The 24097-nt window shown below is 42.8% G+C and overlaps 1 protein-coding gene across 4 annotated transcripts in view; it reads right to left on the reverse strand.

Annotated features, from left to right (window-relative positions):
- Window positions 1-3722: 3722 nt before the first annotated feature.
- slit2 (slit homolog 2 (Drosophila)) overlaps window positions 3723-24097 on the reverse strand; it is a 91352-nt gene continuing 70977 nt past the window's right edge. For 2 of the 4 annotated variants that reach the window (XM_030093260.1, XM_030093259.1), the window contains 22 exons: window positions 22280-22430; window positions 22040-22114; window positions 21738-21881; window positions 21408-21551; window positions 21156-21322; window positions 20921-21053; window positions 19670-19738; window positions 19276-19347; window positions 18710-18781; window positions 18531-18602; window positions 16839-17002; window positions 14870-14994; window positions 14177-14274; window positions 11565-11704; window positions 9134-9227; window positions 8855-8992; window positions 8091-8331; window positions 7707-7837; window positions 7417-7571; window positions 6714-7068; window positions 6400-6614; window positions 3723-5673 (listed from right to left, as the gene is read on the reverse strand). In XM_030093260.1, the coding sequence (XP_029949120.1) occupies window positions 5414-5673; window positions 6400-6614; window positions 6714-7068; window positions 7417-7571; window positions 7707-7837; window positions 8091-8331; window positions 8855-8992; window positions 9134-9227; window positions 11565-11704; window positions 14177-14274; window positions 14870-14994; window positions 16839-17002; window positions 18531-18602; window positions 18710-18781; window positions 19276-19347; window positions 19670-19738; window positions 20921-21053; window positions 21156-21322; window positions 21408-21551; window positions 21738-21881; window positions 22040-22114; window positions 22280-22430 (3215 nt within the window). In that variant the 3' untranslated portion in view covers window positions 3723-5413. Of the gene's footprint in view, window positions 5674-6115; window positions 6160-6399; window positions 6615-6713; window positions 7069-7416; window positions 7572-7706; window positions 7838-8090; window positions 8332-8854; window positions 8993-9133; window positions 9228-10861; window positions 10886-11564; window positions 11705-14176; window positions 14275-14869; window positions 14995-16838; window positions 17003-18530; window positions 18603-18709; window positions 18782-19275; window positions 19348-19669; window positions 19739-20920; window positions 21054-21155; window positions 21323-21407; window positions 21552-21737; window positions 21882-22039; window positions 22115-22279; window positions 22431-24097 lie in introns of all 4 variants that reach the window. The other 2 variants (XM_030093261.1, XM_030093258.1) reach the window with 2 other exon arrangements.

Below are 24097 nucleotides of genomic sequence, written 5' to 3' on the forward strand. Positions count from 1 at the left end.
TGAAAAAAAAAAAACAAACATGAATAATTTGTAAAGGCTGTTCCTGCGAAAGATGCCGCGACCAGTGAGAACACAGAAGCTTTTACGGTGACAACTCTGAAAAACACAGGATGTGATTTAGTGCAGGAAGCCAGGCAGCTGCAGGAAGGTTCACAGCCGTCTGTCCTGCTCTCTGATGAACTCTCTCCATATTAACATCTGTTCATCTTGGTTTAATGAGACTTCCTTGTTGGTGTTAAATATTCAGTCGTGTGCTTTAACCTCAAGGAGCCACAAGCCTTAATGGAGTCAATAAGAATTTTCACTCTCTCCTGAACTGCAGTTGTTTTTAGTGCTGGAAAATCTGGTGGAATCTTTGATATTTTGTGAAACGTGTCTGTAACGACTCTTTCTCTCCTTCTGCACAGAACTTGAGTTTTTATTGCTGTCCCTGGCACTGCTACATGAATGGCAGAGAACCCTTCAAAGCCGTTCTCCTTGTTTTTCCTCTGCTGTCCTCTCTGTCGGGTCCTCACTCCTTCTGGAGCCACCCCTCTTTAACTAGAGAAAGGGAGAGTGAATCACTGATCATTAGGTACAGGTGTTACCTCTTAGAGTAGTAACTCCTGGTCAGAAAGCAAATAAATAACTTGCCTGTTGAGCCATAACCCTATAGCACCTGCTTGAACTGAAAGTGTGTAATATAAATACACAGATTGGTGTCACTGACAACAGAATTGTGTCTTTACAACGCGGCAGTGTGTAAACACAGCATACTGGGAAACTGTTTCCAGAAGGAAAGCTTTATGTGCATCTTTATGGTGTTTTCTGTGTAACGGGCTTGTAACCTACATATAGGACCTGCATCAGCTGCAGGCATTGTGTGTAAGAATAGCCACCATACAAAATAGGATTAATAAAACAAAGGTCAAATAAATTTTTAAAAATGTGCAGATGTTGCATGAAGGTTACTGAGCGAAACTGTTTTTTTTTTTTTTTGCTGGGTTTACGGTCATAATATAGTGAGCATATCTGTTTATATTCTTTATTTAAATTGTCCATCACCCAAGCTCATGGCATTAATGTGTCTCCTGTCGTCGTTCGCTGAGGGAAGGTTTTTAAAGGCTGCACCTGCCCTCTTTGAACATATCAGGGGATCAGAATGAGCCCTCAAGGCTACAGATAGTTTCATAAAATAGCATAAATACACAAAGAAATAAAGGCAGATCACATCAGTCACATAATCTAGAATTAAAAAAATGAAATCTCTGCTGTCTGAATAAAGTAACTTTTTTTTTTAAGGTAAGGGAAATCGTCAACCCTCATCTGATCCAGTTCTTGAAGAAATTTCAGTGGGAACCGAAGGTCAAATATTGCATGGCTTTCTCACATGTATTGTGTGTCCCTCGTATCTGATGAAGCCCAGAGCGGGACCTGAAAGGAGGAATCCTGCGTGTGCTCATTCATGAGTGTTTTACACAAGTCTATAGATGCATGTGAGGGTTTCCAGCTGAAAGAGGAAGAAGTGGGTCAGACAAGACGAGCAAAGTGGAAGTGAAGGATAAAAGTGTATGTTCGTGTGTGTGTGTACAGAGAGAGAGAGAGAGAGAGAGAGAGAGAGAGAGAGAGAGAGAGAGAGAGAGAGAGAGAGAGAGAGAGAGAGAGAGAGAGAGTGAGACTTACATACAATTTGTAGCCTTTGGCTGCGGATCTTACATTGAAATCAGACGCTGGCCCCGAAACCTAGATTCTTCTAAACCTGTACTTACTCATGGTGACATGAAGGCTGGGCTACAGTGTCGAGTCTAACACTCTGGAGGGCCTTTCTGTTGGGTGTTTGCATGTTGATCTGTGGGACAAAGTCAAAAGTACCCTGAAAACCCCCAGACAGGAGCATAGAGAACACAAACTCTGTACAAAGAGGTCCTATCCAGAATACACACCTTTCTCATGGTGAACATAACTTCATCATTCTCCACTTTATTAAACAACAGCGGCAGGACTAGGGTTACAAGTGTAGCCTGACATCTGAACCTTTCTGATTTTTACATTTTGTGCCAGTCAAGATTGTTGACCGCCTGGTAGACGCATACTTTACTATGCTGATATGTTTCTAATCTAGTTTCTACTCTTTAACAAAAGAAAGCACAAACAATAATAAATCAAATTTAAGGTGAACCTAAACATTAAAGATCGGGCCTCATTTAGTGTTATCACATAGGAAGATAAAACAAAAAAAAAATCTACTTGATTTTTAAAAGAATTTTTAATGGAATTCCACTCGAATAGCTTTATAGGTGGCAGTGCTGATATACAATAAAGAAAATGCCTAACTCTTAATAGTAAAAAAGAAAAAAACTAACTGTGAAAGAGCTGAATGAAGGATCTCTTCAAGAATTAAAATGACAATTAGAAAAGGGCAAAAGAAACACACAAAATACTTTATTAATAAAGAAATAAATATTTCCAACGCAGGTCCACATGTGCACAGCTGGCTGCCTGTTCTCATTTCTCCTCCTGTAGAGCACAGCTGAATTAATTAGTGCGAGGTGTCAAAAAGCCTTCCACCAGACCCTCAGCGTCCCTAACCTCTAAAAATAGACTGGGGAGAGACACAGGCCCAGGGAATTAGAGCTGCTCCGAAAGTGAACCTGATACACAGCGAAACCTAGTGGCTCAATCCAGATATTACACTGGAGAAGACGCCTGTCAAAATCAGAGGAAATACATAAAAAAATCAAACAAAATTGAGCAGTTTCTCCTCAGGGGAAGCATGTGGCCATTTTTGTTCAATATTAAACCAAATAACTAAATATAGGCATAGATGTAACAACCGTACATCAAATACAGTCTGTGTAAAAGGGGAGAGAACAGGGAGAGGCTGTCCAACTCCTTCAATCACTGAGAGAAACGGAGACAAGGAGAAGAAAAGGGTTCACGACACCGAATCCCAGTGTCTGATGTGTGTCTGGAAGCCATCGTCCGCTGAACTGTCACGGCTGAAAACAAAGAAGGAAGCAAAGGAACACCAAAAATCCTGTCAGCACCTGGAATGAGCTGTCCGTCTGCTTCAAATCCAGATGCAGCTGCTTCCCGAGGGACAGAAATCACTTCAATGATTGATAAATCATTTGTTTTGTAAGAAACCAAGCTTTTTTTTTTTTCAATGACGTATCTTATTTGTGTTTCATCTTTTAAAAAATAAAACTCCACAGTATTTTTGTATCATCTTAGCACATTTTTGCCCTCAGGCAACAAACATAAATCTGGTTTGATTATATTGATATGTCATGGGCAATATTTCTAACATCGAAAATAAATGGTCATGTGGTAGAAGGTTGTACAAATCCTAATATTTGCAATATGGTACGTTGGTCTGGGGTTTTCATAGAACAACCTGAAAATTAAGGCAGAAAAGATCAACATCAGATTTAGAGACAGCCAAACTCTTCTTCTTTGGTTTAATAATCAAAGATGGTGGGGGGAGATGTGAGATCAGAGACAAAAAAATGCTTCAGTGGAAGATTAAAAAGTTGAACTTCTAGCAGAGAACAGATGAGAGAAGGTTAAGGTGAGGATCGGAATAAATATCACAGCTCCTGGTGTTTTGTTGATTTTATGCACAGCGCAATAATGAAATATTCCTGTGTTCACATTATTGCCCTTAAAACCATTAATAAATCAACATGATCGGGGGAAGACTTCTGACTTTTATCACGACAAAAAGGCAAAAATGAGGAGTGTGAGGTAAATATTGTGTTTAATAAACAAACATCAGTCAGGGAACTGACATTAGTCTGGGGATGGAGAAGGGGGAATATAAAGCACAATGCACATGTGTGGAGGTGGGAAGAGGACATATTTATCTGTTACACAAGGTGCCCCAGTACAGTAGGAGCAGGAACTTCTATATAACATACAGATCAGGATCCAAGTCTACGGTACAAAAACTTAGCAGCAACATGTTAACATCGGAGACCAGGGGGCTAACAAAGTAGTTTCATTTAGAAAAAGTCACAGTATTCTTTAAGCATAAATTTGTTAAAAAGGTAAAAACAGTTCTAAGCATCCTCTAGGGTCAATGCTACTCACAAGATCTGTGTGTGAAATACATAGGTAGGGAAATTATCTATACATTTATACTCTAATATAAAGACCTTCTGGTAATGGCACAGTACAAACTCTCAGGAAACGCGACAAAAATATACAATGTCTTCACGTCACATTTGCAGATTAAAATGTAACTAAGGTCTCTTGCAAGCACAATAGTTTCAGTGATCCAAAAAAAAAAAAAAAAAAAAAAAAGAAACCTTCTCTTCGACCAAAATAAATGACACAATTTTGTTAGTTCAGCTATCTTGACAGATTATGTCTTTTAATACAAAAATAAGGACAAATATAAATTAATATATATTAAAAGAATCAGATTGATACATGGGGAATCTACTGAATAAGTACAGGTATTTATGATACAATAAATACTTGCCATTCATGACCGACTGGGGGTGGAGAACAGAGAGTGGTGTGTCTGGCCTGGCAGGTAACATACTGAACTCTACAGATGAGAGTGTGTGCGTGTGTGCATATGGTGTATGAGTGTGTGTGTGTGTGTGTATATATATATGCGTGTGTCGTTCAGTAGCTGTATAAAATACCACAAGCTTGAGCTCCGCTGTGTGTGGGGTCTCTCACACACACTCACACACACACACACACACAGTCTCTGAGGGTCGAAGAGGTGTGTTGAGGGAGACTGCAGGACTACAGTGGTGCTTTTCTTGTGTTGTTTGGGGGGGGGGGGAGGTGGGTAGGGTGGTGGTGGTGGTGGGGGGGGGGGGGGGGGGAGTTATCACTGCCCGCCTTCTCCCATGCACTCAACGCAGCTCCTCTTAGTGGTGAGTCTGTGGAACTACCAGTTAAGGTTACACTCCTAAAAAAAACGCACAACTCACAGACAGGGTGCGGGAGGTCGGCCGTCCGTCGGCGACCCGTCGGTCCTCCGGGGAAGCGACAGCGTGGTTCACACCACCAACGAAAAGGAGGAGACGTCAGGAAAAAGTCAACTGGCGTGGTTTTTTTTTTTTTTTTTTCATTTTTTTTCTGTCTTTTTCTCCACTTCATAATAAAAAATAAGTCAGTTTTTGTACTTTACAATACAATTCAACATCCCCACCGAGGAAGCATTGATCATCAGTCCAGCACTGACAAGAAACCCTTTTGTTTCTCTTGTTTTTTTTTTTTTTTTAACTTTTTTCAGGATAAAAAAAAACAGGGACGTGGGGGGAGGGAGTGGGGGCACTGTGGAGAGTTTCTTCAGGGTGAATCAAGGATCAAGTAAGGCGGGCAGGAACACCAAACATATCTGGAGAGGAGGAAATCTGCCGAGGGTGTTGTCTCTCTCGCTCTCTTTTTTTTTTTCTTTTTTTTCTTTTGTTTATGAAGAAGAACACTTTGTACAGCCACACTTGACAACTTTTTCCACTTCCTGGACAAAAGAAGAGCCATCAGTGCACTGGAAGGTGTATTTCCTACGTTTGCTGCGAAGGGGGGTGCAGCAGGAGCCCGGTCCTTCCGCCCCCCCCGGGCAGCTGCCTCGACACTCTAGGCGGGAGACCTTCTCCTGGGTTTGGCACGCCGCGTAGCCTTGCTGTCTCTGGTAGACATCTCGGACCCGTTCCCCTCGGCAGGCCACCTCTGCATCAACAGACGGAAAACAACGATCAGGAAGGAGGTCAGGAAGACGGATGAGAAATATGCCGTTTCAGGAGGAGAGGAAAGTTCATGAAGGATGGCGTGCATAAAGAAGAGGGTGCCACAAAATTGTCCATAAAGGATGAATAAAGCTGTTGGAACAGAACTGTACTGAAATAAACCCCTGGACTAGTTTTTTATAAAAAATTCAAGCTTTAGGAAAACATGATTGATTCATATTTAAAGGTCTGATGGTGCTGGACTGTAACAGAACTAATTCAGTTAATGTCTAATGAGGTGGAAATGATTGAAGCCGGAGAGGTGAGATGAGGAAGGGCGGTGTGTGTGTGTGTGTGTGTGTGTGTGTGTGTGTGTGTGTGTGTGTGTGAGACGCACGACACAATGTGGAAAGAGAAGAAAAGCTGAAGCCATCAGTCACTCTCACCTGTGTAACCCCTCGTGTGGGATTAAGAGGAAGCTCGGGAGACGCTTGGTTGGAAAAGCAGCAGGTTAGAAGAGTTAATACAGAGACAATAAGCACTGTTAGACAGAAAGACACACGCTGCGGAAATATTTAGAGTTAATAATTAATAAGAAGCCAAGCAGAAGAGCACAGGAGTGTTAAAAGAAAAACATGCCCGAGGTTCACGTGTTGAAACAGTTAAGATAACGATTTAAAAGCACGAGGGACAGCAGCCTGCTTCACACACTCCTGTGTGTGTTTCTCACCTCGGTCACACGCCTCTCCTGTATATCCACTGCTACACTCGCAGTACGCTTTGCCCAGGCCCGACACTCTGCATCTGCCGTGTTTGCAGCGGGACAGACTGCAGGGGTTCGCCGCATCCTGGTCCTGCTCGTCGCAGAGGACGCCGGCGAAGCCCGGCTGGCAGCGGCAGGAGTAGGAGTAGGAGTTGATCGGCAGGCAGGTCCCGTGGATACACCTGTAGGAGGCAGGGACGAAGAAGTTATACTCTCTTTAGCTTTAAGCTGAAAGAAACACTAAGCGTCAACAGCTTTGCACAGTTTCCGAGCACACTGACTTGTTGCCGTCGCAGGGGTTGCTGACTTGCTGGTCGCACAGAGTCCCCGTCCAGCCCGGGTGGCAGGTGCAGCTGAAGCCCCGGTGGCCCGTCGGGTGGCAGTCCCCCTGGACGCACGCGCCTCTCTGGCAGGGCTGGCAGCCCGGCTCCACTCCGTGGCCCAGCCACTGTCTGCTGGTGCTCTGCGAAGCCCCAGAGCCCGGGGCGCCCGGCCCCAGGCCCGCCGCCAGGTCCTGCAGCTTCCCGTTGATGTAGAGGTTACGGAGGCAGCCGTGAAAGCTGGTACCGTTGCGCCCGCCTGCGCTATGCTGCAAGGCCGAGAGTCCCCCGGAGGCGGAGGCTCGCTCTGGCATCCCTGAGCAGAAGCATGAGACAATCAATGTCTGGACTTTGAAGAAAGCTGACATACAAATACAAAACATAAAATGTGCTGAAAATCATGCGCTGTTTTATTGTTAAAAAAAAATCTTGTGTTGTTTTATCTTAGCCTTCACTAAAACAGACAAACATTTTATTACTATTTCTGAAATTGTTTAAATTACAGCAATGTGATGGCACACAAAAACCAATCTGAAGAGTGCAATTTAAAAATGTTTCTTTTGTAATCATTAATTATTCACATCATATCTGGGATGTCTCTGTCTTCAGATAATCACACAGAGACAGAGGTAAAAAGATGACAGATCTTTGTTCGTGTCCTCACCTCCGAGGTAAAGTGGTGAATCTATATTGAGTGTGGACTGTTTGCTGATGGAGTTGATGGATTTGGGCGGCCCGCCGTCGATGGACAGAGACAAAGTTTGGTCTGATGCTACCAACTCCACTGCATGGAAACTTCCATCATTCACTGTCTCCACACTGAGAGAGAGAGAGAGAGAGAGAGAGAGAGAGAGAGAGAGAGAGAGAGAGAGAGAGAGAGAGGATCTGAACATTTGTCCCATCCACCATGTGAACATGAGATCAGTGAGTGCTTGTGCTCGTGTGTTTCTGTACCTGTATATCGCAGACGGAGGGTAGGATCCGGTGTCGTAGCTCACTCTCAGGCGTCCTCTGTACAGCTCCATGGCGATGTGATCGTTGTCCCCTTTATACAACAACACGCCGCTGTCCTCATCCGTAGCGATCTGCAGGTACAGCAGCAGGTCTGTGTGAACCAACAACTCTCCTACAGTGTGGCTTGTTGTACAAGGAAAGTCTAGATACTGGATACTATGCTGAACGTTTTAAACACACATGAAGCTGTGAGTTATGTGATTGTCTGCTGGTGCTATTACCACTTCTTCTCATTTGATTCTCACTTTCTAATTCATATCATCATCAAAATCAAACTGTCACCGTGGAAAAAAAAAGGAAGTTGAACAACAATGTTTCATGCACCTGCAGGCTGATGTTGGTCTGTGGCGAGAGCAGGTTGGAGGGAAGCTGCAGGTACGACTCCCGGTGGACAAAGTTGACGCTGACGAGGGTCTCACAGCGCTCGCCCTCGTAGCCGTGGAGACACTGGCAGCGAGGGTCCGTTCCCACGACAACGCACTGCGCTCCGTTGAGGCACTCGTGGTTGTCGCAGGGGCTGGTGCGAGGAAGGACCATGGGCGGGGAGAACTCGCAGAATAACCCGCTGCAAAACACATATTCACCCACATTACGGACAAAGCAGCTGAAAACACAGAACTTTAGACCAAGAAGCTGCAAAGTCTCTTCCTGTTTTCATTTTCAATTGACTTGATCCCCTGAATCTTTCTGTTTTAGTATTTTATCTTTATTCTTCTTTATTTTTCAGGTGTACTTGTGGTACTGTAGCTGTAGACTGGCTGTTTTTTTAAAATGCTTGGTGCTTTTATGTAGAGATAAACTTTATATATTTTGATATCTGAATGATTAAGACATAAGGAAAAATGCTGGACAATAAATTGCTTATTGGCCCTATCAACAGGAGCAAATGAGATGCAATTCCAAAAAAGAACCAGAAGAGGGAGCTCCTGCAATATCACAAACTGCATGTACAGACGTCAGTAAAACAATGTGGCTGACTGTATTCACTTAAGCTAGTCAGTGTTATTAAACATGCAGCAGCAGCAACTGGTGGAGGCTGGAACACTACAGTCATCGTGTGTGAGCTGGTGCTGGGAGGCGTCGCTCACCTGTATCCCTCTGGACAGACGCAGGTGTATCCGTTCACAGCGTCGATGCACTGACCTCCGTTCTGACACTTGTTGTCGTCGCAGTCGTCAAAGTCCAGCTCACAGTGCTCACCCACATAGCCTGGAGTGCACTCACACCTGAGATCAAACACACACACGTACACAAATGCTCATAGCACATCTTACAGGACTTTAGTATTTATATATATATATGTGTGTGTGTGTGTGTGTGTGTGTGTGTGTGTGTGTGTGTGTGTGTGTGTTCATGCACCCACTCACTTGTACCCCTGAGGGGTCAAAATACACTTTGAGTCGTGCTGACATGGATTGAGCTCTGGGGCACAGAAGTCCAGTTTCTCCTCACACAGTTCACCTACAAACACAAACACACACAAAAAAACATACGAAAATCATATTACCATCAATTCACAACATTTTATCACATTAATAACAGATATAATTACAATCTAAGCAAACTTCTGACTCAGATTACAGTGTGTCTCTCTCTGTTGCTCTTTGTATTATGCAGTGTGTGTCTGTACCATAGCCTCACAAGTGTGTGAGTGTGTGTGCGTGTGCCGTCTGATGATGGATGACTCTCTTGTGGCCGGGACCAACACAATGTTCTGATAAATGATCTCATTGTTGGGAAAGTCATGCTGCTGTGATATTTCCGGGTGTATCCTCATGTTCCCTGAAACTCTGAACTGGGAGCGAGTCGCTGACGGAGCATCAGGGAAAACATGGATCCTCCCGAGTACTGAAAGTTCACTCTGGGAATAAATACACAACCTGCAGAGATTAGGGCAAAATTAGTTTGGCGGTGCAGTTGTGTGTCATCCCCACCTCACACGATTAGCCAGTCAGATCTTAAATTATTACATTAAATGCAGCACTCAGTGTATTAGATTGAGAAATATTGATGGAAAAATCTGGAGGTCACGGGAAACTTTTGCCCAGCATGATTTTGTCACTTAAGTTTAGGTTTAGTGCAAATCAAGAGCTGAAACAGTTCTACCGTACCAGACTAACCAGATATTTCAAATTGAAAGTATCTCAGTGGCGTGAATAGAGGGGAGTCTGGTGACCCCAACAGCCATTCACAATAATAACACAGTTTGTCATTCAGCAAGAGTTGCTACTTAGTGTGGGACAAAATGTGTGCCAGGTGAGAGTGGGGGGAAAGAGGTTTACAGGTGACGACCATCGATTTGGTCTTCATCACATTTAGTGTTTCAGCAAAAAAAATACCGGCTGCTTCTTCCTCCTTACACTGTGGAACAAACAGACCGGATTCCTAAATGACTCACTGCACTATGGTCAATCGGTTAAAACTTTCTGATCATCTGCACCTTCTGTACCTTTAAAAGACTTCAATGAAAAGTTTCCTATGAAGATGCATTTGAAAATGTCTGCAAAAACACTTCATAATGTCTTACGAATTATAGAAGTAAATGTATTATTTCAATAGGGATCAGGAGCAGGCTCATATTTTTTGTTAGATCACATGAACACTCCTTAATTGTTTCACTAAATCAAAGAGTGTTTGTGTTGTTCTTAATGTCATAAAATGTCCACAAAATGACCAAAACCAACAGTAAATTGATGCCAATCTAACGTATCTCCCTGTGGCCCGGGTAATTATTTGTTCACTCAGTTTTTCCCAAAACACACCTTTAATTATCACACATTTAATGACGCTCGCTGCATCTTAAGGAGAAGTGAATGCACTATGTGCGACTGTGTAAGATTTTCTGAAAATGCCTTTCTGTGAACAGCGTAATGCTGGCTCCCTCCTGCAGCTTCAGCAGACTGACCTCTGATGGGACTCATGTGTTTGCGTGAAGCAGCAAGCGGTGCAGCCACAGACCCGACAGAGGATGTTTAAAATCTGTGGTGCTGAATGTCGGATTTCAGGGTCACATGGATAAAGCGCAGGAAATGAAGGAAGTCAGGAAAGAAGGGAGGACAGAGGGACGAAAGGGACAGAGGGAAGAACAGACTAACCTCTCTCCACCTCATTGGTAGCAGCTGAAACCACAGAAGAGATGACAGATGATAAAAAGCAGAGCGAGACAGGAGAAGAGACACAGGACAGCAGAGAGAACACACCGCCACAAAGGTTAGCAGTCAGAGATGGTTAGCACAATGCAAAAGCAGACAAACAAGTAGCAACGAGCCAGTGTTAGTCAAATAAACCGTGGATTGAATGCGGAGAAAAGACCCTCAGTTTGTGAAGTCACAGTGGAGAGATTAGATGTTCTGTTAGAAAGTGGAGTTTATTCTCTCGATAAACATATTAGAGCCATTAAATATCTCAGATGGAAACTACAGTCGGTACATTAGGAGGAAAAATGGAAAGTGCTGGAAGAAGAACCTGTGTATAGTTTCTTTTTATAGTCTGGAACATGATTAGATATTTTCCAGGTAAATGTGACTCATATTGTACCATGACAAAATGGACACATCCACTTATAGAGAAAGGATTCAGCTGAGGCGGTTTCCTATGGCTGAAAACAATCTGGAGCTCTGTGTTCTTGTGTTCTTGCAGACATTAATGGACAGAGCCTTCATTTCTAAAATGATGGACAAATGGTCAAGAAGGGGTATTTCTCTCTAAGTTATTCCTATGAAATCAAAGAAATACAAAAAATTCATTGGTATCCAGGGACAGCCTCTGGTTTTCCCGCTGTCTGGTGAAGCGTGTTACCTGTGTACTCAGGTGAGCACATGCAGGTGTAGTTGTTGATCCCGTCGACGCAGGTGGAGTTGTTCTCGCAGTCGTTGTCTTCACAGTCGTCGATGTTGATCTCGCACGCGTCGCCTTCGAAGCCCTCCGGACACACACACCTGAGATAACACATGCACACATACACACACAGAGTTATGAATCACAAGAAAAAAACAAATTTTATACCCTGAAAACATGATGATATGACTACCGATTGATTGGTTGACTGTCAGGAAACTTCCTTCTATTTTCTCAACTCACTAATCACTAATCAAACATTAGATTTCTTGTTGCATTTAATTTTTAGATTATCTGCAAAATCTGTATATCGAACTCGCCCGTGGCGCACACAGAGGAAACAATTACACCACGGCCACTCGGCCGCTTGTCACAGAAGTTTGGCGAGAGTTCATGCAGGAAAGAGGATAAAAATGACAGAGAAAGACAGCGACACAAAAATATTTAAACATGTAGCAAAATAAAGACCACGACAGGCATCTCAGTCTTGTATCTGACACACGTCTCTGTTTGATTCCCTTGGAGCTGATAGAAGGACAAATAAAAGGTTCTGCACACGTCCGTGCGTGTCCATTTACTGTCAGCTTGTGGTTGTGGACGATGCATCAAAGAAGAAAAATAAGTTTCAAATATACCCGAGGAAAGAAAAATCTGCCTTTTTTCTCCTTAAAGGAAAGCGATCGTTCATTGAGTGATGATCCAAACACACACTGTTTATGCATGCAGCTCGTTCATAACAGCAGTGTCAGCTCCATCTACATATCCCTAGAAGAGAGTCATTATTCTGTTAACGTGAGCGTGCCTTGGCTCTGTAGCTACTACTCAGCTTTATTACTGCGCACACGCGCGCGCACACACACACACACACACACACACACACGCAACATCGAGGGCGCTATATTATGGGTCTAATAAAGAGCTCTTATGCGGCACACACTCAGGTGGATTAATATCTCATTATACAGTCAGCGACGGCTCTTCACGATGAATATTTCACCCTCTACACCAGGGACGCAGAAGAAAGCGGAGAAAAGTGGAGATACAGGAAGAAACTGACAAGAAAAAGCAACAGAACAGACAAGGAGAGGGCGGGAGAAAGAAGGAGAAAACGGTGAAGCTGTGGTGTCAGGAAGGACTGATCATTTGAAAGGTGGTTGTAAATCTTTATGGAACAGGCAGACCGGCGTTAGCAGGTGTTAATGCTAAAGAGCGTAATGAAGAGAACCGGATTCTCAGAGCAGACCCTTCACCTCAGAGACACTCCATAAACAAAACGCTCCCCTGAGGCGTTTACCGCCCGTAGATTCAATGACACCTCTCGTTACTGATGGGCCTTCATATTGACAATTTTCACATCTCCGGTGCGTTTTTGGTAATTCCGACACAACCAAAATGTGATGTGTGATCGTTGACAGCATAAACATTCGACTGCATGTGATTGTTTAATGATACTTTACAGACAAACTTCAGCATTGGAACGGTTTTTAATTGTCATTATTCAATGTATAATGAAATTGCCTGTTAAGCTCCAATAATGAAGGATACAGCATGTAAACACACTATTCTCTCATGATCTGTAAAGTAAATAAATGTATTTATTCACCATATTCTACTACACTTTTCAATAATGTACAGCTAACTGACTGTATCTCTTGTAAATTTATTTTTTTGGTAAACTTTCTGAATTACTCTGATTATTTGAAGCAACTGGGAACTCAGAACAGCTTAAAACTGCACTTAAATTGTTTGCATTTTTGGTGAGCCAACCTTCGTCAACAATCAACAACTCTGAGACCGAGTTCGGTTTGTTTCTTTCTTGAGTCTTTTGGAATCTGTAGACTGAAAACAATCCAGAATAAGATTTACAAAAGCAGTGTGTTAGCTTCACCATGGCTTTTAGACAGAATCATGTTAAAGAAAGTGGTTTTTATTATAAAATGAGTAATAATGATAGGTATGCTTGGAAGATCAACCTGTATTTCTAATAAATTTGATGTATTTTTGTCTGCTTAGACTGACTCACACAATGTTGTCGACTCAGTTCATGTGTCACAACTCTATTACAATTACACAACGGTGAGCTTATTTGTAGGATGCATGTGCTTCACTGAACATACATTTTTAATTAATATATGACAGCAGAATTATCTTCAGGGAATGTCAGAGTTTTAGATGTGCTCGTACCCAAATTCAAGAAACATTGTCAGAAATAATAACCCAGATCAATGTGAGCGAAGCTGAGACACTCAGAGGAGACTGAGCTTTAAAGGAGTTCTCAGAAGTGATGCAACACAACCCAAGAAATCCCGAGTCCAGATAAATGGCTGCAAGGTGACATTTCCAAACCTTCCCTCTGTCAGGTAGAACTAAGCCTTTCAAAAACCCATCGCTGAAGTCTGCAATAAAGACTTTGAGGTGATAAATACAGAAATGTCAGACAGTTTTGAGCATTTCAATAAACTTTGAAACTGTTTGAGACAAAAAGAGTAGATATGAGTGTGTGATATCAGAGTCAACAGCACAGTAACAAGTGAATGCTGCTGAGTTTGAAACAAGTTTCGAAAGCCTCTCACCAAAAGTTGCTCCCTTCTCCTTCCTTCAGATGACATGTGCCGCCGTTCTGACACGGGTTACTGATGCAGGCGTGGATGGGCTCCTCGCAGTTTTGTCCCTGCACACACACACACACACACACACACACACACAGACACACAAAAAGTCTCTCAGCAAACAGAAAATACACCTAAAGATAGGAAACATCAGAATTTTCCTTTTTGTTTTTGTTTCCGGGATCGCTTTTACCAAACATCATCTTACAAGTATTGTGGCTGTACTACTCTACAGTTCGACCAGAAGTCAGAAACACGCACGCACGCACGCACGCACGCACGCACGCACGCACACACTCACAGGTTTCAACGAGCAACAGCGTCCTATAATTGCCATGTATTGCATCAGTTGTCTTAGAAATAGTTTTTTCTCATTCCCATGCTCTCCTCATCCAGAACCTTCACAAATGTATTCATCTGACTGACGCGGGAATAAGATCTATCTCTCTGTGTGCCTACTGAATGTGGAAATTTGTATTGTATGAGTGTACAAAGGTAAAACGGGGGCTGCATTCATCTGCTAATGTATTTCTCCTGCAGGTATCAAACCAATGACTGAAAACTCTTTTCTGTACACCACTTAGAGGTGAAGAGACACAGCTTGAGCAGCTATACAGGGCCCTTTTTGGGTTTCTTTCACCTGTGTGTGACATGTACCTTAAATCCATAGGGGCAGCTGCAGCGGTAGTAATGCACGGGGTCGTTGGCGCATGTGCCGTCATTTTTGCAGGGATTCGACAGGCAGGGGTCACACTTAGCCTGGATACTGATATCCACTGGGCCTGTGTGAAGCACCAACACACACACAAACAACACACACGCAGGAGATGATTGACATGTTATAATACTGTGCATGAGTCTGAATCCACACAGGTGACGGGATGCATATCATCTGGAATGTAAACACCGTGCACCTTCAAATGTCAGCTTTTTCTCCACAGGTCAGAGACATAGCCATGATACAGTATGTGGTTGTTACTCTTCTGTAATTTAAACTGAAGTAGATAAAGTTGAAAGTTTTCCATAACAAAGAAGCAATGATTAGTAAAATAAACTTGAGTGGGAGCCTTGCAGACAAGTTACATGGTTTTATCTTTTTACATCTTCTGCGAAGCATTTTGAAAGACAATTAACTCTTTACTCTTTGAAATACCCTAAAATGTTGTTGATTGATATTTAAGTTAAAAAAGGCATAAATTAACACTGTAGTTGAACAATTAGATACAATAAATGGAGTTCTTGAGTTAAAATTGACAGATTTACTGATTGAAAAATCCTGTTGCCTCATCCCATTCACTGGTATACTGTTCTTAAACTGGTACTGCAATCCTTACACCCTGCAATAATTTGATACAATCAATTAAACATAACTGATATGACAAGCACTGAGGTGTACGTTTGAAAATGGACATGCCGTCCATGTAAATGCTGAGTGCAAACATTATGATTTCAGTTTCTCTTTTCAAGTTCAATGCATCAATCAAATGCACCGATACTGAGCAAGAGATGTTTTGCGAAGGCAGTGAGGGCAAAGCACCGCAGCATTAGAGGAAATGTAAAGATGAAGAGCTACCACAACATTTCTAAATTCCAGAGGTCATCCAAGACAGAAGTTAACGCTCTGAAATAAAGCTTCATTGATTCATTTATTGAGTACAAGATGAGAAAGCTGACATTTTCTGTTGCAGGATATTTACAGAAGACAAACACATAAGCAGCTGTGAAGATCAATACGCCAACATTTAACGCTCAGAAGACGAGCAGGAGGTCGGTCAGGACACGAGGACTGGAGGGGAAGCACGGCTTTTCGGTCTGGTCGAGGTAAAGAAGGGAGAGGAGAAACGGGCACGGGCTGTCCTAGACGGGGGGATCTGGGACTGAGGAGACAGTAGTGGGATATGATGGACTACTTTACCTGGCACCAGAAAACCACAAGGCCCGGGGACTTCTACAGTGCGTCAGTTCGGTTAGGTCAAAAATAGGTTTCAGTCATGTGTTCAGAGTTAATGTCATATAAGAAGGTTTAAAGGTTAAGTCAACAGCCAGCAGCAGTTTTGCAATGAATTGTTGCAGCCACAATCATGCTCAAGCAAGTTCACTGGGTTAATTACATTCAATAGCATCTATTCCAGGGTAGTGAAAACAATGTATACAGTGGTGATCAGAGTGACAGCCATGATCATTAGCACAAATAAATGCATATAAACCAACTTAACACATTGAAATATTATAAAAATGTAGATATTTAGTGATCAAATGCAAGAAGGGGCAAATGTTTACTGATTTAAAGAGAAAATGCAAATCAAAAAAGCACATAAGTATGACTATAGTTCTATATAAAACTTGTTTTATTGCAATTTATTCAGAAGAAAGGGAAGCTTTTCTAACAAGGATCTCATTAAATAGCCAAAAAAATAAGTCTCCAAACAAAAAAACAAAAACAGAGATGGTTATTGGGAAAAAAAAACAAAAAAACAAAAAAAACCATCAAGAAAACGTTTAGATCAATACATGGTTTTCACAGTGTAATTTTTAATTGGCAACTTGTGGTCTCTTGTGAAGTGTCACTAACAACAGTTTGCTAGGTGCTGTTGTGTAGCTGTGCCGCGGTCTTGTGCTTGTTTACCTGTGCAGGTGAACTTCTTGGAGGGAGTTGTGAGGAGTAATTTGTCGGTCATGTCTCCAGGCCCGGCGCAGCGAGCAATGCCAGGTTCCTTGTAGCCGCTCTTCACCCAGTCTGACAGCCACTGCATGTGGCAGTCACAGTACAGAGGATTGGCACCCAGAGCGCTGCCGGTCGACGGGGGAGAGAGAGAGAGAGAGAGAGAGAGAGCGGCGTTCAGTCGTGTTGGGAAAGGCTTGGCGTCTGACACAGTGTGCTGCGCTGCAGAGCCAAAGTATAAAGAAACATATGTAAAAAAGCAATAAAACATCTTAATCCTACAATTTCTACAAAAATTTCTACAAATCCTACATTTCAATTTTAAAAAAACAAAAACAAAACTATTTTTTGTTGTTTTTTTCTAATGTTATCTCTCTTATTGAGCACATTTTATGATGACAACTAATGATTCCCTGCATTTGCACATTACTGCTTAACAGTTCAAAGCAGTCTTTTACAGAAAAATAATAAATGCTGTTCTTTCTTATGAGTGTCTTTTTGAGCTGTTACAATAAAAAGTTTAAGTCTCCCAAAGGCTTCTTAAATGAACTTCATCTGTTTTGTTTTCCCTTCTGCCTCAGTGGTCTGCAGCGTGTTGAAAAGTTTGAAAAAAAGCAAGCGGTTTATCTCAAGCGCTGTCCATGGTGCTGATCTCGGTGAGCGCCCAGTGTGCTCACCTCCCTGCCAGCAGGTAACTGAAGTTGTTGTCATCCTTCTCTTCCATCTATCACTGGTGGGTCCCTGATGTGTTTACCCACTGTGCTCTCTGTACATACTGCCTATTTTTTTTATGTTATTCTGCTCAAATCAGTGAACTGTTCAGCAAAGTAATAGGTGTTGGGTGTATGAAGCCAACCCTTCAGCATGGTTACATCAGTTCTGTCTCCTGAGTTACTCGCTGCCTGTCAGAATATCTCTTCATGACACCGTGAATGTTTCTGTGCAATGGATCCCAGCCACAGTGGGTGGTCTTTGCTGTAAAGTCTTTGTTGTAATGAACAAGTTTGAAAAACTTCTTCCGAAATTCATTATTTAACAAAGGAAATAACTCTAATAAGAGTGTATTTTCAGCCTCTAACAATAACACAACACCGCAATGCTCAGAGGACGCCATGCTATGTACTGCTATTTATTCTAAAATGATCTTGTTGTGCTTCAGCTCTTAAAGGTATTACTGTTTTTTTATTGTTGACGGTAATGTTTGTATCTATTGCCAGTACAAGAAAAAAGAAAATAAAAATAATCAGACATGCTGAGACGTAAAACTTAAGTTCGATAAAAGATAAAAAAGGAGAAAAGGCGAGCTGCACAATACTTTCTTGTTGCTGAAGATATCAAATGAACAAAACAGACTTGTAGAATACATACAGATGTTAGATAAGTACAGTTTTACTGAGAAAAAATAATATTTGCACAATTAGAGACCACAGCCCACCTCACAGCGAGGCTAGCTAACATTGATCTGATTCATTTTATAACGGTTACTCACAGGTTAGAAAAACAATCATAGAAAATTCATGTAGTGGACAAAAAGGTCAAATTAATCAGAAACATCTCTAAGAAATTAGAAGCGATCATCTTCCAGAATTTAGCCACGGTCTCCTCTATCGTTCAAATAGTGCTCCAGGATATAAGTCCTGCCCCAGTGTTACTCACAGGTGAGAAAGCGATGACAGATCTTTGAAGGCTCCCTCAGGTATCAGTGATATGTCGTTACCGTGAAGAGACCTGAAAAAATATTAATAAAACAGAAGGAAATAAATGAAAAAAAAGGGCAGGAATATGAATAATAAAAGCCTGATTGACTTTTGGCCGGTGTCAGCAGAGTTACTCACAGCAAACGGAGAGACTTGAGCCCGTCGAACGCCCTCACCGGGATGCATCGCAGCCTGTTGTAGCTCAGGATTCTTCACACACAGAAGCAGCAAGGTGTCAAATTTAACAATTCTCTTCCACGAGTTTTCAAATGCAACAAAGCAAGCAATCCTGTGTAGGTCCACATCAGACTGAAAAAAAGCAGGCAAAGCAGCAAACCGACACAGTACGATTAACACATCCATCCACACACACACATAATCTACCAGCACAGACATCTCACACTCCAAGTGGCCATTCTCTATTTAAAAACCTTTATTTTAGATGCATTTTGTTAATGGCCCAGGTTTTTTTTTTTTTTGTAATTTAGGTACAATTCTAGGTATGGAAACAACCTGCTGATTCAAAAAACATATTTTTTCCAGCAGTCAAACAGGAGTACAGCTTCAGCTTAACAGGTTCATCTATCAGTGGCCTTATACTGACAGGATGCAATAAAAAAATAAATCTACCTTACCACACACACACACACACACACACACACACACACACACACACACACGGACTGATGTAAAGCCAGACTCACAGGGTAAGCAGCTCAGACATGTTACTGAGGCTGTGGTTGGACAACGTGCTGATCTGGTTGTTACTCAAATCACTGAAAAGAAAACAACAACAGAGACATAAAACACACACAGGCAGCACCGTCACATGCACAGGAAATCAAACCTGCACACACACGCACACACACACACACATACACACAGACTATGCAAAAATCATTGGGAAAGTAATAATACTGTTACGTCCACATCAGTCACACAGAGGTCAGACAGTGTGTTAGTTTCGGTCTTTAAAAGCAGGAGGAAGGAAGTTCAGGCAAAGTCACAATGCTGATTATTAGAGAATAAAGTCTAGCTTTTTGATCTTGTGATTTGATTGTAAAATCTGTTTGCTAAGGTCAGAAGGACGCCACTTACATGAGCGTTAAGTGTTTGTAATTGGAAAGCTCCACAGGAACCTGAGTGAAGTGATTGCCGTCCAAATACCTGAGAGAGAGAGAGAGAGAGAGAGAGAGAGAATGAGAGAGACAAAAAGAGAGGGAGAGAATATATATGAAAGATGTAGGAGGAAGATTGGAGAGAAAGATAAAATATGAAGGCTGAAAATGAAGTTTTAACCATGTGGGAAATTTCTCATATCTCGCTCTGTGCGCAGTCATTACTGCTACAGCCATAATAAACACTGCAGCTTAATATCCCCACAGGCGTCTCTCCTTCCCACACACACACACACACACACACACACACACACACACACACACACACACACACACACACACACACACACACACACACACACACACACACACACACACACACAGAGACTTATCCTATCCCCTTCACTTTGTGACGATGTGCTTTTAATCCAGTATAATAATTAAGTCTTTGATAATATTGGAAGAACCACGTTCCTCACAGGAGAAACAGTGAAATGACACTTAGTGCCACAAATCCTTCCGTCTGATGCTTCATTTATGGCTTTTATTCATCTTGCCATCAGGCCTTTTTTCCAATGTGAGATTGCAGATGATTTCCTAAAGTAAAATACTCCATGTGCCGTAGTTTGGGGCTTGTGTGACGCAGTGTGTTGTTTTTCAAACAATTTTCGGCTTATGCAAAGACCCTATAAACAAGAGAAAACGGCTGAAAAGGCTTTCAGATACTCTGAGACCAAAATCTAATGATGCGAGGACAGCATGTCTGTGTAAATGTGTTTTTATGAGCTGAAACACTAGAGGTAAATAAAATGAAACTTCTAAGCTGTTAGATAAAACTTCCCCTGCTGCGGTCATTTTACAACTTCATTATAATACCTTGAAAAACAAATCTCCACTTTCAAAGCCCTTACATACACTAAACTAGGAAGTTTTGTTCTTCTGCATATGAGGATTTTACTGCTAATTTTACTATTGTGTTGTGATTTCGCAACGCAGAATGCACAATATTCTCCAAAAGGAATATGCTAATAGATCGATTTAACACAAACAATACGATTTACGATGCCGTGTTTGAAGTGGGATGAACATCAGCTTATCCTTTAGCAGATGTGCTGCTGAGAAGCATGTTCTCTGCTGGTTCCCCACTGGTTTTATGATCATAGACACTCTAGATAAAGATAGAAACGGTCTGGTCCGAGACATTTCACAGCTTGTATATTCTGAGACTCACAGTTCGGTGGTCTCCTTGGGGAGGCCTTTAGGCAGCGTGGTGAGACCCTTGTTGCTGCAGCGGACCACCGTGTCCAGACAGGAGCACTCTGCTGGACACCTGAGCACCGGAGAGCAGCTGTTCTCGTCGTTACCTGAGGGCAAAGGGACCGTGAATCCCAGAGCATCTGTCAGACATGCTGATTTTATGCTTCAGAGTTCAGAGCGAACTTTCTACCACTCGATCCATCACTCACCATCCTCACAGGCAAAATCCTGGACAGCAACGTCCTGGATGGGGATCTCCTTCAGGAAGTAGGGGCTCTGGCAGCGAGGGTTACCGGTGACGATGCGTTTCCTTCTCAGCCAATCGCCGAGCCACGCCAGGTGACAATTACAGTTGAATGGATTGGCCAGCAGGTTTCTGAAGAACAGATGGATTTGATGTTTCTGTTCTGGAGTTATTTAGAGTTTTATTTTAAAAAAAATAGTATCCTGTTCATGCTCACAACGTGGACAGGGAGTGCAGAGTGTCGAAGGCGCCGGGGTTCATGGAGGTGATCTGGTTGTCGTAAAGTGACAGAAGACGCACCGAACTCAATCCCACGAAGCTGCTGTTACTCACACAGCTGATCCGATTGCTTCTCAGCATACTACACACACACAAATGGGGAAAAATGTAGAGTAATTTAGAGGAAAATCCATGAATTATGCATGCAGAGATAATTTTGTGTGGTCAATGTCGCAGTATGGGGGAGCGTATTTGAATATTGCAGGTGTAGTTGAAGCATACGCACTGAAATGTGTGTGTGTGTGTGTGTGTCTGTGTGTGTACCCACAGTGTGCGGAGGCCACTGAGTCCCTTCAGCATGCGGTGGTGTACATTCTCCAGTCTGTTGGAGGTCAGGATGAGCTCGTTGACCCCTAAGGCTCCTTCAAACGTCCCCTCCTCGATGTCGGTGATACGGTTATTACTCAGGTTACTGCCGGGAGTGAGAGGCGAGGCGGCAAGGTAAACAGAGACGAGAGGGAGGAAAAGTAGAAACGTATAGATCATTTAAATTTCAAAAGAGCGGGTCGGCAATTAGTGTCGCGTGTGACCTGAATTGGATTTTCTGTCAAGTTCGTATGTCTGACTCACATTTTCCTCAGCTGGGGCAACTTTTTGAAGATCCCCGTCGCCTCAAGCACAGTGAACTCATTGTTGTTCAGGCGCCTGAGAACAGAGGGGAACAAGAGGTGGTCAGAGACAAAAACAAAGGACAACGGTTTAAAAAACAAGAGAGAGAGAGAGATTAGGCAGGAGGAGATCTAAAGTGAAAAGAGGTTTCTTATTTACCCCACAAGCTACAGTGCAGCTGACAAACAAAGCGTGACTCACAGTTCAGCCGTGTATTGAGGGATGTGATCGGGTATTTTGGTGAGTTTCTGGTTGGAGCAGTCCACCGTGGTGCCCTCGCAGCGGCACTTCTCAGGGCAGGCCAAGTCGGCGAAGCAGTCCCCTCCCAGCTTGCTGCGGTAATCCTCAGTACCTGGTCACAATCACAACCACAACATCACTGAACGGCTTCAGGACGGTCCAACCCCAGCGTTTACTGGAAATGGTTTCAACAAAAAACACTGCGCCCGGCTGACGTGAAGGCCGTGATACAATGGAGGAATTTTAAAATAATGCCGCGGGTGTGTGCTGCTTTAGTTCAGAGTGGGAATTTCAAAAACTTATGATCTGATTATGAGTTGATTATAATCATATGCACACTTTCCCCCAAATAGCATCACATCAAAATGCAAGCATGTGTATCACGGCCTTTGAGGAGCCAAGTTACAGGACACACACACACACACACACACAGTACATATTGGAGTTTTCTGTCCTGTCAAACTACAAGGAAACTGTTAGTGTAAGAAACCACAGCATGAATAAAACAGCGTCTAAAATGAGATCACAGCAGAAAAAAGCTTCACACACCATCATCGATCATACTGTACAGACACACAAACATACACACACACACACACGCACACAGTTTTGTGGGGAGTGACAGGAAGTGTGCTGTCTCTTGCGCCTGGGCCATGCTGCAGGGTTTTGCAGGGCCGTTCCATGGTGCTTGACAGAACCATGTTCCACTATAGGAACCTGGCAGCCACATGGTTAGATCAAGCACAAAGGAACAACCTGCTGACTGACTGCTCCTCCGCTGGAACACAGGGGTGGGAAGACTGAGGGAGAGGAGGAGGAGGAGGAGGAGCAGGAGGAGGAAGAAGAGGAGGAGGAGAGGAGAGGAAACACTCAGAAAAAAGAAGAGGATCAAAAGGCTGGAGACAGAACGTAAGATGGATGAAAAAGGGGATTAGGCGGAGAGGATTACAAGGAAAAACAAATGACAGAAGTATAGGTGGTTGTCAAAGTAGGATTTTACTCTGCATTACTTTGCTCTTTAGAAGAAGGGATGAAAAGAAGAGAGGGGGAAAGGTTAGAAAGGATGTCAAAAAGGAAGAGAGGTTATGGGGAAAAGGAAAGCTAGAAGAAGAAAAGGGACCGTGGATGATGAAACTGAGAGAAAAAAAAGAGATTTGAGGAAGGTCTAAAAAAGGAAATGAACGTAGAGCTGATGAATGAAAGAAGAGAGAAAAACAGAAAAAGAAAACGGGAATTGAAGCCAGCTGAAACTAAAAGAAGATAAAAATTCGAGGAAAGTTAAAAAAAAAAAATTAATTTGAAGATGCTGCCAAGTGGTTCGGAAGAAACTGTAGCAATGAGAGAGGTGTGAGCAATAGTAAGAACGAGGAGAGAAGGTAGGAGGAACAGAGGGAGGAGGGAAATCTAGAGACGTCTAAATTCACAGACGACAGAGGAAGGAACAAGGCGGCTGTTAGAAAGGAGTGGGAGGAGAGTTACAGCAGCACTGAATGCAAGAGAAGCCCTGATGTCTGGGTACGACACACACACACACACACACACACACACACACACACACACACACACACACACACACACACACACACACACACACACACTGAAAAAGGTGCATAAACCATTGTGTGCTGAAGTGTAGATCCTATGTTGTTTTCACATAACAAGACACGAGGAGTCACACAGGGGTTAAAGGTCACTGTGGTTGAGACCAGAGGTCAGAGGCCAGCTCAGGGACGAGAGGTGGAGGGATTCAGAGGTGACGATGTGTTTGTGTGTGTGTTA

The sequence above is a fragment of the Salarias fasciatus genome, chromosome 6 (assembly GCF_902148845.1).
Source record: "Salarias fasciatus chromosome 6, fSalaFa1.1, whole genome shotgun sequence".
NCBI classification, from domain to species: Eukaryota; Metazoa; Chordata; class Actinopteri; order Blenniiformes; family Blenniidae; genus Salarias; species Salarias fasciatus.